The sequence below is a fragment of the Anoplophora glabripennis genome, unplaced genomic scaffold, assembly GCF_000390285.2.
Source record: "Anoplophora glabripennis isolate ALB-LARVAE unplaced genomic scaffold, Agla_2.0 scaffold79, whole genome shotgun sequence".
Lineage (NCBI taxonomy): Eukaryota > Metazoa > Arthropoda > Insecta > Coleoptera > Cerambycidae > Anoplophora > Anoplophora glabripennis.
This window is the reverse complement of record NW_019416623.1, coordinates 746907-763502: the sequence shown is the minus strand read 5'-3', so window position 1 is coordinate 763502 and position 16596 is coordinate 746907. Positions and strand designations below refer to the sequence as shown.

At 34.3% G+C, this 16596-nt stretch overlaps 2 protein-coding genes across 2 annotated transcripts in view; one reads left to right on the top strand and one right to left on the bottom strand.

Moving 5' to 3' along the window:
* The window catches only part of LOC108917169 (nucleoredoxin-like), a 118108-nt gene that overhangs the window by 94564 nt on the left and 6948 nt on the right, over nt 1–16596 (top strand). Inside the window, exons 6-7 of the mRNA XM_018723654.1 lie at nt 15229–15424; nt 15556–15646. Of these exons, the coding sequence (XP_018579170.1) occupies nt 15229–15424; nt 15556–15646 (287 nt within the window). The remainder of the gene's footprint in view (nt 1–15228; nt 15425–15555; nt 15647–16596) is intronic.
* The window catches only part of LOC108917168 (ATP-binding cassette sub-family A member 5), a 257109-nt gene that overhangs the window by 238504 nt on the left and 2009 nt on the right, over nt 1–16596 (bottom strand). The window lies entirely within an intron of this gene.

Below are 16596 nucleotides of genomic sequence, written 5' to 3'. Positions count from 1 at the left end.
ACAATAAGAATTATTAATAATAGTAATAATAACAAACCATAAATCAAATGCTCGAAGTTTCCACCAGCTACCTCAATACATTTTATTATACGCTCTTAAATGTCCCTATTATTTTTAAACGCATTCGCGGTTACTTGTATTTTCTGCCAAAACTCCTCAATAGAATTAATTTCTTCACGATACACCACATCCTTCAAATTTGGCCACACTTAGATGTCTAGAGGGTTTAAGTCTGGACTTCTTGGTGGCCAACTAAATTCATTCCCACGGCCAATCCACCGATGAGGAAAATGTTCATTTAAATACTGGTGTACTGGCAAGGCAAAATGTGGTGGTGACTGTCGTGCATAAACCACATACTTTCTCTTAAAGCGAGTGGTACATCATCTAGAAGCTCGTTTAAATTATGTTGAAAAAAGTTTAAATAATGAGGTCCAGTTAGATTGGATGGCAATTCAAAAGGTCCTATGAAAAGACCAGAAATTAAACCACACCAAATATTCACCTTGAACTTATGCTGAAAATGTGTTTCTTTTACAGCATGCGGAATCTCATAAATGATTGTTCTTCCAATTGAAAACTCCTAGTCTAGTAAATGTCGCCTCATAAGTAAATAAAATCTTATTGAAGAAATCTGGGTTTTCCGTTTGCATATTTTGAATAAACTGAGCAAATTGTAAGCGAGCTGGTAAATCTTGAGACAATAACTGCTGAACCGGAGTATAACGACATGGATGGAACATTTCTTTTTTCAAAATTCTACAAATGGACAATTGGCTTACCCCCGTTGCCGCACTTAACCGACGAGTACGAGTAGTAAAATTTTCTCTTCTTCATCGACTGTGATAAATTTTGGAGTACCATGGTTACTTTTTGTTCGAAAAGATTCAGATCCGCCTAAGCGATTGCCAAGATTTTTGAATAGTTTATAATTAGGTAATCTATTTGGGTACAATTGCACATATCTTCGGGCCGCCGCATGTTAATTAAAATTAGCCTATGAAAAAACACAAATCATATCATGCATCTCACTGTTGGAAACATTATTATGTCATGGCATTTTTTGATCACTAGCTAATAATTTTGCATGAATAATAAATCAGTCGCACGCAAAATACGTTAATATTTATTGACATGAAAATTTGACACAAGCCTACTTAGAAAAGAAATAGCGCCTGAAAGAAAATCCCCACAAAATACATTGAAACTTTTAAATGCAAATAATTCAGAAACCGATAAAGTTAGGCGACCTAAACAAGAGAACATTTTTTATATAGAATTGAACGTTCTTTTAGATTTTTAACTTTTTTAAAGCATAGCTCAACAGATAAAAAAAATATGTTCTGATTTACCGAAATAATATGGTGAAACTAGCGCCCTCTAGGAGCAACGTCAAAATAAGCTTCAAATTCATAATTCTCACACCAAAAAACCTAACACTACCACGCTTCGGAATTATGCTATCATATCATTTCTGAATAAAATTGAAACCTTGAACACCCTGTATTTCTTAAACCAACTACATTCGTATAAGGCATGCTCAAACATAATATTTTGGTGTCTAGTATCTCCAGTTTAGTGTTGACCCATTATTTCTGACTCACCCTGTATATCTAAAAACTGGTCAGCAAGGAACTCACCAAAATTGTAAAATGCTTTTCTCTTAAGATATTTTCTATTCCTGTCTTTAAAACAGTCCGAATTTAGTAATCCAATCTCAGATGGAAGTCTATTAAATAATTTAATGCCAAAATAATTTGTGCTATCTCTAGATTTCGCTAATCTATGAAATTTTGGCCTAATATTGTGTCTCTCTCTTGTATGGTGAAAATGAAAATTTTCTTGTCGAACAAATCTATTCTGATTTATTTTTATATAAATGAGACATTCAAGTATGTAAACTGACGGCATTGTAAGAATATTTAGCAGTTTGAAGTGCTCCCGACAATCATCTCTGTATTTTATTCCAGCCATAATTATAATACATTTACGTTATAAACCAAAAATTTTTTCACTGTGAACATTTCTCAATATATCAAAGCAACTATCCGCATTACAAGAAGTGTTAAAGAAGTATGGCCTTATTATTCCGTAATCAGAAATGGCGCACCACACTTTCACTTTAGTAAAGTACTGACGCCTCGGTGGTATCCGAAAATGCGGATTAGGATCACTCCAATGTCGTGCATGTTGCGAGACCACTACATCATTGGTTGAAAAAGTAGATTCATCAGAAAACATGATTTTTTTATGAAATGCTCTTTCCATACTGACAACCCACAAACACAAATTTAAACGTTTTGCTTCATCACCGACTTCCAAAGAATGATTAAAAACTGGCTTGTATGGATGTATCTTATTGTTTTAATATCTTCTGAACTTGCGACTTTTTAACAAATTGGAGATTTTCAGCTCTTCTTCTTAATGAAAATTTGCGGTGTTCCTTTACTGAATGTAATACCAACAAAGTGCTTGCATCAACTTCATTGTATCTAATTTTCATTCGGGGTATTCGCAGTACTGAGCCAGTCCTTAAAAACTTACGACAAGTAGTCTCCGGAGCATACACATTCAGGAATTTTCCACTAAATTCCTGAATAACTCGACGATAACATTTTTCGCCATACCCATAACATTGTACTAAGTAATTTTTTTACTGTAAAGTAAGCATTTTAAACTGACAATGGCGACGGATAATAAATTATAACAGCGAATTGTCAAATCGATTTATCACAATCGACGCCTACTAGAACAAGATTGAATTGTTAATTTGAAATAATTTAATTTGTATAAAATAAATTTAATAATTACAAATAAATAAAAGTAGGCCGATTTTTTAGAAAATTGGTATTAGAGACTACCTTTTGAACTTTTGAACAACTTTTCCTAGTAACTTATTTCCACATCTTCACAAATAAGTGCACTTTATTCTTGTACTATTCAAGTTTTTCAATTTTTTGAACACCCCGTACAAGGAATGTTTAATTTTTCTACCCCAATCTTACTATAAGAACCAGCAAAATTTTTTATCAAGAGTAACTTTTTTCGATAAAATGAGAAATAAGAAAGTTTTTCCTATTCAACACAGTAGTTAAAATACAAAGTTATGGTTTTTCAGATTATTTTGCACTAACATTAATTATCACAGGTCAACATTTGATCTAGGGACAATCGTCAGAAGAGACTACGGTATTTAAGGCTTTTTTTGAGTCGCTGATCACGAATTCGAGGTCGGTTAAGCTCCATCACATCAGGTTCAAGGTGATTTGAAGGTCAAATCAAGATATGACCTCCAAAAAATCTGAAAAAATTAATGCTTATGTCTTAGAGGTCACTGAACCCGAATCCAAAGTTTGTTTACCCCTAAGATACACCCTAGAGCTCATTCAAGGTCATTTCAAGGTCATTCATGAAGAATTTTTGGATAGAAAAGATAAAATCAGTCTAAAAAATCTGAAAAAATCGTCTGAATGTTTTTGAGGTCACTGAACGCGAATCCAAGGTTATTAAGACCTATGATTATTTGATCTTAGGAATTAACCCCCTCGTAGGAGTACTGGGTTGGATTTAATCTGCATTTATTTCTTTCTAGTGCCCAAATTATTTTAAAATGTTTCCTCAAAGCATTTACAAATTGTTGCTTTTTATTATATTCTCATCTTATTCTCACTATTTCACCCTATTTTAGGGGATATTTTAACGTTTCACTTAAAAATGCCATGGTAAATCGGTTTTTAGACTGCGGATTTAACATCAAAATATACTCAAAATCTGTGTACTCATGTGTCTCGTACAAAACTTTTTTTTGTGGGGCTGTGTAACGGAGTTAATAAAATCTACATATATTTTTATAAACACAAATCTTGTGTGTATAGTATGAATTATTATGACAGAACATTCTTGAGGTATGAAAGTTGTCACTGTTACATTTTTGCATCACAGTATTCTTATTTAACACGTTTACACCTACGGACAAATCAACTAAGCCAACTACTAAACAAATGACTAGTGACTACGGCTTTTCTCAATCCATCAGCAGCCTTATAGCCAGCATTACCTCGGGGTGCTCTGGAATTTTACAGATGGTCTTTTACATGGTCAAAATTAAAGAATATTGATCAGTAACATTTTATTAGAAGGCAGAATCAGAACAAGAACAACAAAGAACAATTAAGCATCATCATCATTCCAAGTTTGGTCAAGCCTAGTCCTTAGAACATAAAAATAACTGTTGCATCATGAACATGATTCTCACTTTTATCTCTCAGTTGGGATTACCTTCAAAGATCACATGTTATAATGGCACCGAATTTAATAATCTCTGAACTAAATGATATTGTAAAGTTTAAGGATATAATCAATCCTAGAAACAACCAATTTGATTAGGAAAATTACCTCAAGCTCATTTTCTCTAGCAGAGAATATGAGGTTTAAGTCCGCCAAGACGTACGAACTAGATGATGTCAGTTGTAATCAAAAGTTTTACTATACTGGATGCATTCAACGGGTTAATCTACCTTTTACTGTGCAGTTAAAGTGATCAGCCGCAAACTTTGTGTAATTAAAATAATCGAGAGCTCAAGTTACTGCATCTAATCAGTTTAGGGGAAGGGGAGCATCCCTAACTGGTTAGTTTGGCATTTAGTTGAATCAGAATCAAGCATAATGGTATAAGGTTGCTAAGGTTAAGCAAAATGCAGGACCATCGCAAATGAGTTTGAATGATCTCTAAGTTTACAAAGCAGTAAATGAGGCAAGTTAGGGTGTACAGGGTACAGGGTGTAAGGGGATTGACTGCCATTACTTTAACTGGTGATAGATTGCACACAAACAAACAAAATATTATAATACATAGTTCATACACAATGTGAACAGTTCTTGAGAAAAAAAAAGTTTTATACTTATAACAGTTTATAAATAATAATAATAGACTGCAAAATAAAAATAATGGTGATAACAGATCAACGTATGCAAGTTTTTGTGGTTAAGTGATGTTTCAAATAATTTAAATTATTAAAGGAGCAGAACATTGTTAAAGTATACCAACCTTCTTGACAGAGCTATGGTTTTTTGACCATAACACTGGTTTTTGTTCTTTAACGAAAATAAGATTTCGATTTAAATATTTATTTCCAAAAGAGATAATATGAAATAGATCCGTACTGAGTAAAAGCTAAGAACGAAGTGTAGGTTACTTGTTGTACCATCCTTTATCTTTGAGATGTGTAAGAATATGTTGAAAGCCTCTATTTTTAATTGTTTTCTGTGGTGCAAACATGTAAAAGTTATTATTTGTATACTGCATTTGCATTCGCTGCATTTCGTTTTATTTTTTGTGATTTAATTCGTATAAATGATAAACAAACAACATACTTACTCAAATTGGTAGGTCAAAATTAAGATTAGGACCTGGCTCACTGTAACGCAACGTAGCCCAAGTATGTAGATTGTCCAAGTTCTATCGTTTAATTCCAAATTATAATATTTAAAGAGCGGTTATGTTTATATGACATATATCGGTTGTTTGGATCTGAGGGTTGATTTCGCTGTACAGCAAGAATAAAACGCTCTCTCAACGGTACAAATAAACTATTTTTATTGAAAACTAAGCTTGTGTAGAAAAAGTGACGTTGACGGTTTGAGGGTTTGCTGGAGAGTGCCTTGTGGTTGAAGTCGGTCGTAGGTAGCTTGGTAGTCGGTGGTAGAAGTCCCTGGTCCTGGCTCCACTCTGCAGGGGTCGACTTCCGGGAACCCCGTGGTGCGTCCGGCGGCGTTCTTGACGTTGTACTTAAAAATGGGTCACTTGCAACATGTGTACCCACAGATCTATCTATCAACTGTTAAAAAAGGTTAATCCTCTTATACCCTCAATATTCTTCTGATAGTAGGGATCTAATTGTTTTATACACAAGCGTTTTCGACTCTATTCATGTTATAATTTCAGGGGGTCATCTCTGATAATTTCAGACCATTCATGAGGTTAAAGTGACAAAAAAAAATATGCGTCCCATACTTTTTACCCAATTTCATTTCGTGATATGGTGTAAACAAAAAATTGGAAAATACCCCAATTCGACGACACTATTTAGCAAATTAGGTCAATGCAATTAATGATATACGAGGGGGAATCAAATATAAACGGTAATTTTGTAAAATAAATTTATTGATCAATGGTATACACAAACTAAACATTTAACATTTTTCAGTGTAGTCACCTCCGTACTCTACACACTTTTGCCACCGATTTGGAAGCTTGAATATTCCTTCTTCATAAAAAGTTTGAGTTGAAATGAGTTGTCAGTCAATTGCGCACATACTCCTCTTCTTCATTGCTTTCAAATCTTTTGCCTCCAAACGATTCTTTCAAGGGCGCAAACAAAAAATAATCACAGGGTGACAAGTCTGGGCTATAATGAGGGTGCTCGAGGGTTTCCCAGTGCATTTCTTCCAATTTATCCCTTGTCAAAACTGCGGTGTGTGGCCTGGCGTTGTCATGAACGATGATGACGTCTCGAATGGGCATACCCCGTCGTTTGCTTCGATACGCGATTTTTGTCGACTGTAACAACTCAGAATAGTAAACCGCATTCACTGTTCGTTGATCGTGAAGAAAATCAATGAGTAAAACTCCCCTCGAGTCAAAGAAAACAGTTGCAAGCACTTTTCCGGCTGAGGGACGGGTTTTGGCTTTGACTGGGCAGCCTTCATCCTTTCTTCGCCACTCCTTACTCGCCATTTTTGATTCGGGAGTGTAATGATGGACCCACGTCTCATCACAAGTGACAATACGCCTCAAAAAAACCTCCCCTTCTTGTCGAAATCGATTCAGATGTCTTTCACTGATCTCCGACTTGACCTGTTTTTGATTTTCGGTCAACAATCTTGGAACCCAGCGAGCACTAATTTTTCTAAAGCTAAGTTGATCAGTGATGATGGATTGAACACTCCCATAGCTGATACCCAATTCTGATGAAATTTGTTCAATAGTTAACCGGCGATCACCTTCAATAAGCTCTCGAACAGCACGGCTGTTGTCATTTGTGAGACTTGTTCGTGGGCGTCGATCATGACTTTCATTTTCGACACGTTCTCGCCCATCCCTGAATTCTCTGACCCACGTATACACTCGATTCTGAGACAGTGTAGCATCCTCAAACTGTGCCCTCAAACGAGTGAAAATTTCCGATGGTTTAACGCCTTCATTGGTTAAAAACTTTATGATGATGCGTTGTGCAACAGACGAAGGTACCTCGCGCTCAGTCATGGCTGTACTGTGGACAGAACAGAGCGCAGCTGCTACCCAAATCGGTTTCCCCCATCCTCATAAACCAAACAACACTCGAGCATCGAATCCTCTAGATCGGAATTACGTGCTAAGCTTAATAGTAAAATTACCGCTTATATTTGATTCCCCCTCGTATCTAAGGAAATAAGCCATTTGCGAGGTACTTTTTTAAATTTAATGTAAATCATTCAACTGAATAAATTGAACATAATAAAAATAATCATTGGTGTAGACGTATCTATTTAGGTGCTGCAATGAATTTTGATGATTGCATATTATAATTTTGATATTAGGTATATTCTACTAAAATCGCTTTTGTAACAGAATTTATTTTTACGAAGGAGCAATTTTTTTCATTATATCTGATATATTCCTCTGTATGGTAAGCATTGCAATCACAAAAATAGCTTACTTTTCTAATAAAATACATATACCGTTTACTAAATATTGCGAGTATAATTTAATACTGGACGGGACTTTAGTCCACAGAGTAGTTATTTCCTACTCTACCCTTAGTTGAAAAAGATACACATTCAGAAATTGACTGCATTCATATAATTTCCGAAATATCCAGTGGCGTCGCAAATAAATGTAGGTGATTCCAAACCGAAAATGTATATGAAACGCAAATTAGTATGTATTATTCAAGTGGACCTTTACTTTACAAATAAACTGAAAATTAATTAATCACTGACTTAGCTGACAAAATCAAAAACACCGAATTCATCCAGTAAAGAGTTTTTTGCGTACTCAACGTTACTAATTTAACATAGAGTTTGCGATACTTGATTAGTGCATCTAATACATTTTATTATTTGCCAAAAATAGAACCAGAGACACCTGCGCATAAGAAGCGTAAATATGGCAGGAATACAAAGCTTAAAGCGAGACGTGACTCAAATTCATTTTATTTTAAATGAAATTACATTCAACGAAGGGGGAAAGACGAGTAAGCATGTAAGGATTAGGGATAGGATAGTGTAGACTTGCGCTGGTAGCTGAAACTCGATGCGTCCTAGAAGACAGTGGATAGGATCTACAAAAAAATATATTTTTTAAGTATATATTTCATATGTTAATAATGACTAATGGAGTTTACTATTATGAACTTTTGCAAGGTCCTAGTTTCTTTAGTAAGCTGTACATCAAAAGTTGTATTATTTATAAAAAAAATATGGTAAATTGCACTCTAGGTCTTGGTTAATTTGACGCCACAGTTAGTAGGTAATGTAAAATTACATCTACGAGTGAAGTTACTGCATGCAATTTTACACTTTCTGCGCAAGTCACCCAAAATGTAAATTTACATTATCGATATATGTATAATTACGACATATAGTCAGTAAAACCTAAAAATATATATAAACTAATCTATATAAAAAAAACCTTCCTACTTATTTAAAGGAGAAAGTATATAATTAATTTTACACTTTTTTTAGTGACGTCGTCATCATTCAATGTTTAAATTCAAAAATTAGCTAACAAATACGTTTTCATACTCTCGAAAACCGTATAAAGCTTGAATTAATTTTAAGACTTCTTTAACTATAAATATGAAAGATTTTTTTAATATCATTTAGTTTTGTCACTTATGTTTATAAATGACAAAAAAATCAAAATGCTTCAATAAAAGCTTGTTATGAAGGGTTTTCCAAAAATTGAGCAAGAAGTAATTTTGATAAAAAACACAGGTTTTTAATTAAAAAATGTAATTTTTTATTGATTCATGAAGTATCCAGTATAGGGTTATGCATAGAAAAGCATATTGGATAAATGGCATCTATGGCTTTACTGGCACATACGCACCCTTTTGTCGAAATTTTCCGCGACTCTTTTGCATAAATGCGACAGAATTTCGTTAATACAGCGCTCAATTTCCTCCTTCAAGGCGTGGGTGGTCGTGGGATTGTTAACATAAACTTTAGACTTCAAAAAAAAACAAAAACAGCGCTAAATCGCTTGATCTGGGCGGCCAATTTTGATCACCAACATGAGAAAATACACAACCAGGAAATGTCTCATGCAGTAATTGTTGAAACCACATGTCGACTACATCCATATCTTGCAAATTAGGCACAAATTGGATTATCATGTCGCGATAGCGACTGTTAATGCCTGACCAGCCGCATTTTCGAATGAGTATGATGCCTGCAGCTCAAGATTCGCACCAAACAGTGACACGATCCCATTAAGATGAAAATGAACTTCATCGCTGAAGATAATTTTGTGCGAAAAATCAGCATTCATTTGTTCCATAATCTATTCAAAGAAGATCTCTTCGCTCTGCGTGGTCAGTAGGCTTCAGTTCTAGAGTCAATTGAACTTTGTAAGCATGAAGATGCAAATCTTTTCATCGTGAGAATACGCTGTACAGTGCTTCTCGATATGTTCAATTCTTACCGTGGTGCCGAATTGATGTTCCTGGACCCTCAGTAACACTCTCATGAACTGCTTCGATGTTTTGGACGTCAGTGTTGAAAATCACTAATTGACCAATTTCCCTGAAATTTTCATTTAATCTCTTCACAGTTGATGAAGTTAAATCACTATTCCGACCATATTTTGTACGAAAATTGCGAACTGTAGCTGCAAAAACTTCATTATTTTCAAAATATTGTTTAACAATGAAAACGCGTTTCTATTTCGTGTAGCGTTCTATTTTTACTAATCCTGAACTGTCAGTTGTCATGCTGTCTCTTTTTTTTTGTTGGCAACACTTTACCGCACAAATCTGCAATTTTTTTTAGATGAATGCCATAAATATTTCATTAATTATTATGTATGATTAATTGATATTTTTCGTAGAGTTATTATTAACGAATTGAATACAATTTGTATAATTATGCAATATTGTAGATTTTATTTATTAATGTCAGCCCAGAATTCGTTCAGAGTATAATAAAAATGCAATGCGCGACATGCATAATTCATGCGAGTTCCTCAAGGGGTAAACTTATCTATTGAATAAAAAATTTCAGGAGACTAAGTAAGTTAAATTTATAACTCCATACTCGACATTTACAGCTTTATTTATGCCCTGAAGCTTTTTGTCATTTATGTACATGTATCATGAATCCATTAATTTAATACTTTATTCGAATTTTTTTTACGAGGAATTTTATTAGCTAGTAATATTTCAACTCTATATTACTCTATTTAGGTACAGGGTGATTCACTATATTTTGACCTCCCCCCATTAACTTTTTGTTTTTTAAGAGTTAAAAAAATGTGAAATACTTACAAAGGTTGCATGATTTTTTATAAAGTTTTCGAAAATGATAGTAGAAAAACAAATGAAGTCCAAACAAAATGGCCGCGAATGTTAACTTTGTTAATTTAAATGGAACACCCTGTATATTTTTACATATTTGGATATATCGTTCTCCTCTCGAGCATAGTCACATAGGGTTTGTTGGGTCCATCTCTAACAACAAGTGAGATAATATTAGAAAACGAAAAGAAGGTTTTTTATTGAGAAAATAAGACATTTTGTAATTGTTAGACCTCTTCCAAGCATTTCTGCCTTTTTTCAATTACATAAGGATTTAGATTTAGTTGCAATATATTTAAATTTTCTACTTCTGTGTAACCCATTCTAATTAAATAATAATACAAACTGTCAATAACAATGTTATCATGCCATTACTACCTGTCACTGTCACGATCTACCATATACCATTATCCATGAGTAATTGGCCTCACACGATCTAATTAGTGAGATTTATTTAAAATACCTATACACATTTTGGACCGTATCAATGTCCGATATGGCAAAATATTGCAACTAAATCTGTAAACCGTTACGTAATTAGAAAAAAGGCAAAAATGCCTGAAAGAGGTCTAACAATTACAATATGTCTTACTTTTTTAATAAAAAAAACCTTTTCGTTTTTTAATAGTATCTCGCTTATTGTTAGCGATGGACCCAACAAACCCTATATGGCTATGCTCGTCAGAGAACGTTCTATCCAAATGTAAAAATGTACAGGGTGTTCCATTTAAATTAACAAAGTGAACAATCGCGACATTTTTGTTTGGACTTCATTTGTTATCGAAAACTTCATAAAAATAGTTCTCCTTTTTTCGTATTTTTTTAAAAAAACTCTAAAAAAAAGTTGAAGAGGGATCAAAATATGGGAAATCATTTTGTACAATACCGCGTGGAACAGCCAAATGAAATAAATTCAGTATATCAATTATTGTGCATATTTATAAAAAATCCCAAGACACGTCAATTTTACATTCTGAAATGATATCCTGCATCATGATAATTTCATCATTGAATTCAATTCCACTCGAGTTGCAGTTGCAATTCCTAAATTTTTAAATGGTAAGTAGAGGGTTGTGATACCTCATTTGAAAAGTCTTTTCATTCTCTATTCAAAAATTAACAGGAAATAAATAAATTCGTCTGTAAAGTAAAAAACTTAATTTCAATGTAGATGTTAAAAATGATATACTTTAACGTTTTGGCAGCATGGTAAATAAAAATGTCTCCTAACATTTTCCAATATCTGTGGCATGACCGACATAACAGCAACCGTTACTTTTCTTGTCAGGTCAGCTGTATCGCGTGGCTTCATTTTGCATACCATACTTTTCACATATGCCTATAGAACGAAATCTAAGGGTGTAAGATCAGGAGAACCTGCTGGCCATTCTAGTCTGCCTCCCTATCCACCGACTTGAAAATGGTTAGACGAGTTATTGTCGGACATTGCCAAAATTGGCACGACATTTTTTTGTGTAGTGTAGTAAGTAAATAATTATCTTCATTCAAATTGCTATCACTGAAAAAGGGACCAATAATATGGTCTTCAGTTATCTCCGGCCAAACATTAAACTTTTCAGAATTTTGCTTATGTAATTCTCCAGTGAGGATTTTTATTAACCCAGCAGTAGGACAGTTTTAACGATTAACCGTGAAGACTAAAAGTGGACTCATCAGAAAACAAAATATTTTGTTCTTGGATAACATTGTTATCTAAGCTTTGCATCATTTGTTCACGATAATATCACTTTATAGGGATGCATTTTATTTTGTTTTAATGCATGAATAATGAGGAATGGGAAACATTCACTGCTGAAGCTGTTTGTCGACTTGAACCATGTGGGTTTTCTTCAAACTCAAGCAGTAGGTCTCAAACTCGATAGCATGGGCCTACTGTGAGGATACAAAAAATTTAAATAAAATTTGGGCCACGTGGTGTTAAATGGGATGAGGTAAGCTCCGTTTTCAATCGAAAGTATTATCTTTTGGATTTGACAGAAACTACTAATGACGTCATCAGTTATACTTTTTCCAGAAACTTATCTACCATAATTATTTTCCTGTTGAAAAGCTCTCTTTTTTTCTAATAAACTTTTATTAGAGAAATCATTACTACAAAAATCACAATTTGGAGTATTTGCCTGAGCGTCACATTGAAAACAGACTTAATTTTATAGCTCAAATTGTAGTAAATGTAGAAAATGTTGATCAGAACCTTTTTCGACACGTTCTTTAGAGGGTCAATTTGTCAGTAATGATTTGCCACACCGGTGCAATGAACACTACTGGTCCATTAAAAATTCCCACATTGTAAATCCAGTCCTAAACCAAGACCATTTTGGAGTAAATGTATGGCGCGGCATCATCGGTAGGCATTTAATGGATTGGGCTTAAGGTTCGCGCGCACTAGACCGACCCCGCCGGCAATGCGCCGCACCGCTACGAAACGCGAATTTTCCACTTCCAACGAACATTTTGTTGGAGATGGATGTTAACGTAACAGTTGTTAGTTTGCTCTGCGAAGAAGAGGAACGCAATCAAGAAAATCCCAAGAAAAAGCGAAAATGGGTTCACGAAATTTCCAGAAAAAGGAAGATAGAAAGTGAACACGCAACGTTATTTCCGGATTTAATTAAGCATCAGGAGAAATGTTTCCAATATTTTAGAATGACATATGAAAACATCTTTTTGAGTAATTTTTATGACTCAAATCGTATACTTCTCTGTACTCGCTGACAAGCAAAATTAGCCTTTCTTCATCCATTTTGAAACCAACGGCGTCCTTTTCGTCGAAATACAAAGCGCCCACTACTTCACTCCACGACGAAACACAACGAACTAACGGCAAAAGTATTCTCGCCCGAGATTTCCGCCGACGACTGGTCGCGGCGTTGCTGTCCGTTGCCGAGAAGTACGCGCGGTTTCCTTTACGTACCATGTAAAAATAATTTCGCGTTCCGTAGCGGTGCGTTCCGTTGCCGGCCGGGCCGGTCTAGTGCGCGCGAACCTTAATAGACCTATTCAGTGATCCGGAGTCACTAGATCTAACAACCCTCGATTTTTTTATGGAGGGTTTTAAAAATAAGGTTTACAAAACACCTTCGGGAGATATTAATAATTTGAAAGAAAAAATCACAAACGCTTGTAATGAGTTAACTGGCGACATGTTAATAAACGCAGCCCATAAAGAAGTCAGGCGAAGATTGGATATGTGTCTTGAAATGAGAAGAGGTCATATAGAAAATAGATATGTATGTAGTATGAAAGCGTTTGCCTCATTTTTTAAGTTTAGTTATTGTTATCATCATCTTTTGTTTTAACTGTATTAAAGAATTATCGAGTTTAATCCTTTTATTTATTTTTGATGACATTTATGCACTTTAAATAACTAACATTCCATTATTTTCCAATGACTACTTGATTCTTTCACCGCTAATGTGATTTTTAGGTGGTATTTCTTTTGAGATTCTTTAGGACGATGTTGCTTATTAATTTTTAAATAGGAAGTAATACTGAAAAATTTCTGTAATAAAAGTGATCAGACAAAAAACATCGGTATGGTTTTGGAAAAAATATAATTGATGATGTCATTAGTCGTTTCTGTCAAATCCCAAAGATAATACTACGTGTCCCAAATTTTATTTAAATAGAGGCCCATACTATAGAGTTTGAGACACCCTGTACATCTAATTTGATACCTTTTTTATCTGCCGTACATGTCCATTTCCGCGAAACTGCTTTTCAATTTTGCGAATTGTACCTTGGGATATCGGTGGCAAATCACGAAACCAACCATCTGTATAATTATATTTTATGCATTTCTGCTAAATAATCCATGTTTAGGAATTGCAGTTAACAAACACAACTAACAACAACTATTTATTGCTGTCAATGAAATAGCAAGTAGCTACGGCGTTTTCAATAAAACTGGCAATGCAAGAAATCTGAAAAAGAACACTGAAATTGTTTTTGCTAGCCTGTAAGAACAAAACGCAAGTTTTTATATTTCTATTTGTTGTACCTAACAAATTTCATAAATCAGACCGTTCATTTTTGCAATAAATGTTAAAACCATAGTATTTTTGAATAGAGAATGAAAAGATCATTCAAATGAGGAATCACAAGCCCTTATTTCCCATTTAAAAGTTTAGGGGTTGCAACTGCCACTCAACAGGGTCGAATTTAGCCATGAAATTTTTACGTTGCGGGATGTCATTTCAAAATCAAAAATCGCCGTGTCTCGGGATTTTTTATGAATATGCACAATAATTGAGATACTGAACTTATTCCACAGTGTATACCAGATATTGCCAGTATAATTCAATGCTAGTTGGAGCATATAGCCCATAGAGTAGCTGTTCCTTGCCATATCAATTCAGGAACCTTCCCTGTGGCGTTAAATATCTTTTCCAGCCTACATTTTTGGTATGGAAGAACATTGTTTGATTTCATTTGATAGAACTCTTTTGAGTTTTTTTAATTAGTTTGAATTATTTTAATTCCCTTAAAATAAAGATATGGTAGTTAATAGTATGGAATATAGTTAAAAAAAAATAATGGAAAATATCTTATTTATCCTGATGATGTTGTTAAAACTACGTTAACGACCTATAGGGGTGACCCTATCGTTTCTATTTTGTTTGTTTTTTTTGTAATTGTTCATAACTTCTAGGAGTGCCGAGTCATACAGAGCCTACACCGAAACAATGCCATGGTTGTCAGTCCCATTTCAACAGACTGCGGTAAGAGCAGAACTTGCCGAATTGTACGGCATCAGAGGAATTCCAACCCTGCTGCTTTTAGACAATAATGGACACATTATTACAAGGGACGCTAGGACGGAGTTGGCGGACGACCCATTAGTACAGGTAAATACAGCTAAAAATTATTATTAAGCTTGGTAGTGTTACCTATAAAGTAATATTACGCCATCCCCTCAGGTAGATGTTTTATTTTTTGAACAGATTTTATATTTTCAATAATGTGATATTCTTTTTAGAACTTTCCTTGGAAACCAAAGCCGGTGAACATTTTGACAGACAGGTTTTTGACAAGTTTGCACGATTATCCAGCAGTTGTGTTATTTGTTGGTAAGTATGCAGTAAAATATAATGCCGACAAGGATTATAAGGAATAATGGGTTCTTTCGGTAATATTTAATTTACAACTTGATTTTACGGTTTTCATAAGCCATTTTATAACCACCTCAATATACGGTGAAAAACTCAGGTGGATAGCTTTTATGTTAACCATGACAAAGGACCCTTTATGAAAATGTGGGCTCGGTCAAATTCGCTGAAGTTGTTGGTTTTATTTTACTGTCTTCAAAATATCTGGACCCGAAAATCAATTCTTTCCTACTTATAGCTGTCTGAGTCAGTTCTGCCGATGATGGCTGCAAATTAGTAGGTATGAGTGGAATATTGCAATAAAAACAGTAACTTTTGTAAAATGTTTTTAGAAAAAATTAATCCGAAGACTTCTAAAAGTTGCTAATTAACATTTTTGACATGTGCCAAATACCAAACTAGCCGCTGTACCGGTTCCAAACCCGAAGCCCCATCTATTAATCTTTCAAAAGATGGAGAAGAAAGAAGGCGAGAATAAACAATCTCATATTAAAATCTAGGTCATTCTGGCTCTAAAATCAGCACCAAATATTTTTTGGACCATAAGATTGATTATCCAATTCACTTATTGATACTTACTACAATTATCACGCAATCTACGCTTTACTATTGCCAACGGCCAATTCGTCCAGTTTGGTATTTGGCACATGTTAAAAATGTTATTTAACAACTTTTAGAAGTCATCCGATTAATTTCTTCTATAAACATTTCACAAAAGTTATTGTTTTTATTGCAATATTCTATTCGTACTAGTTTGCAGCCAACATCAGCAGAGCTGACTTACAATTAGACTGCTATAAGTAGAAAAGTTTTGATTTTTGGTCAGTAACACAAAACCAAGAACTTACCACAATTTCAGACCGTGCAGAGTCCTCTCTAATTTGTAAAATATTTGAAACTGTCTAACCCAT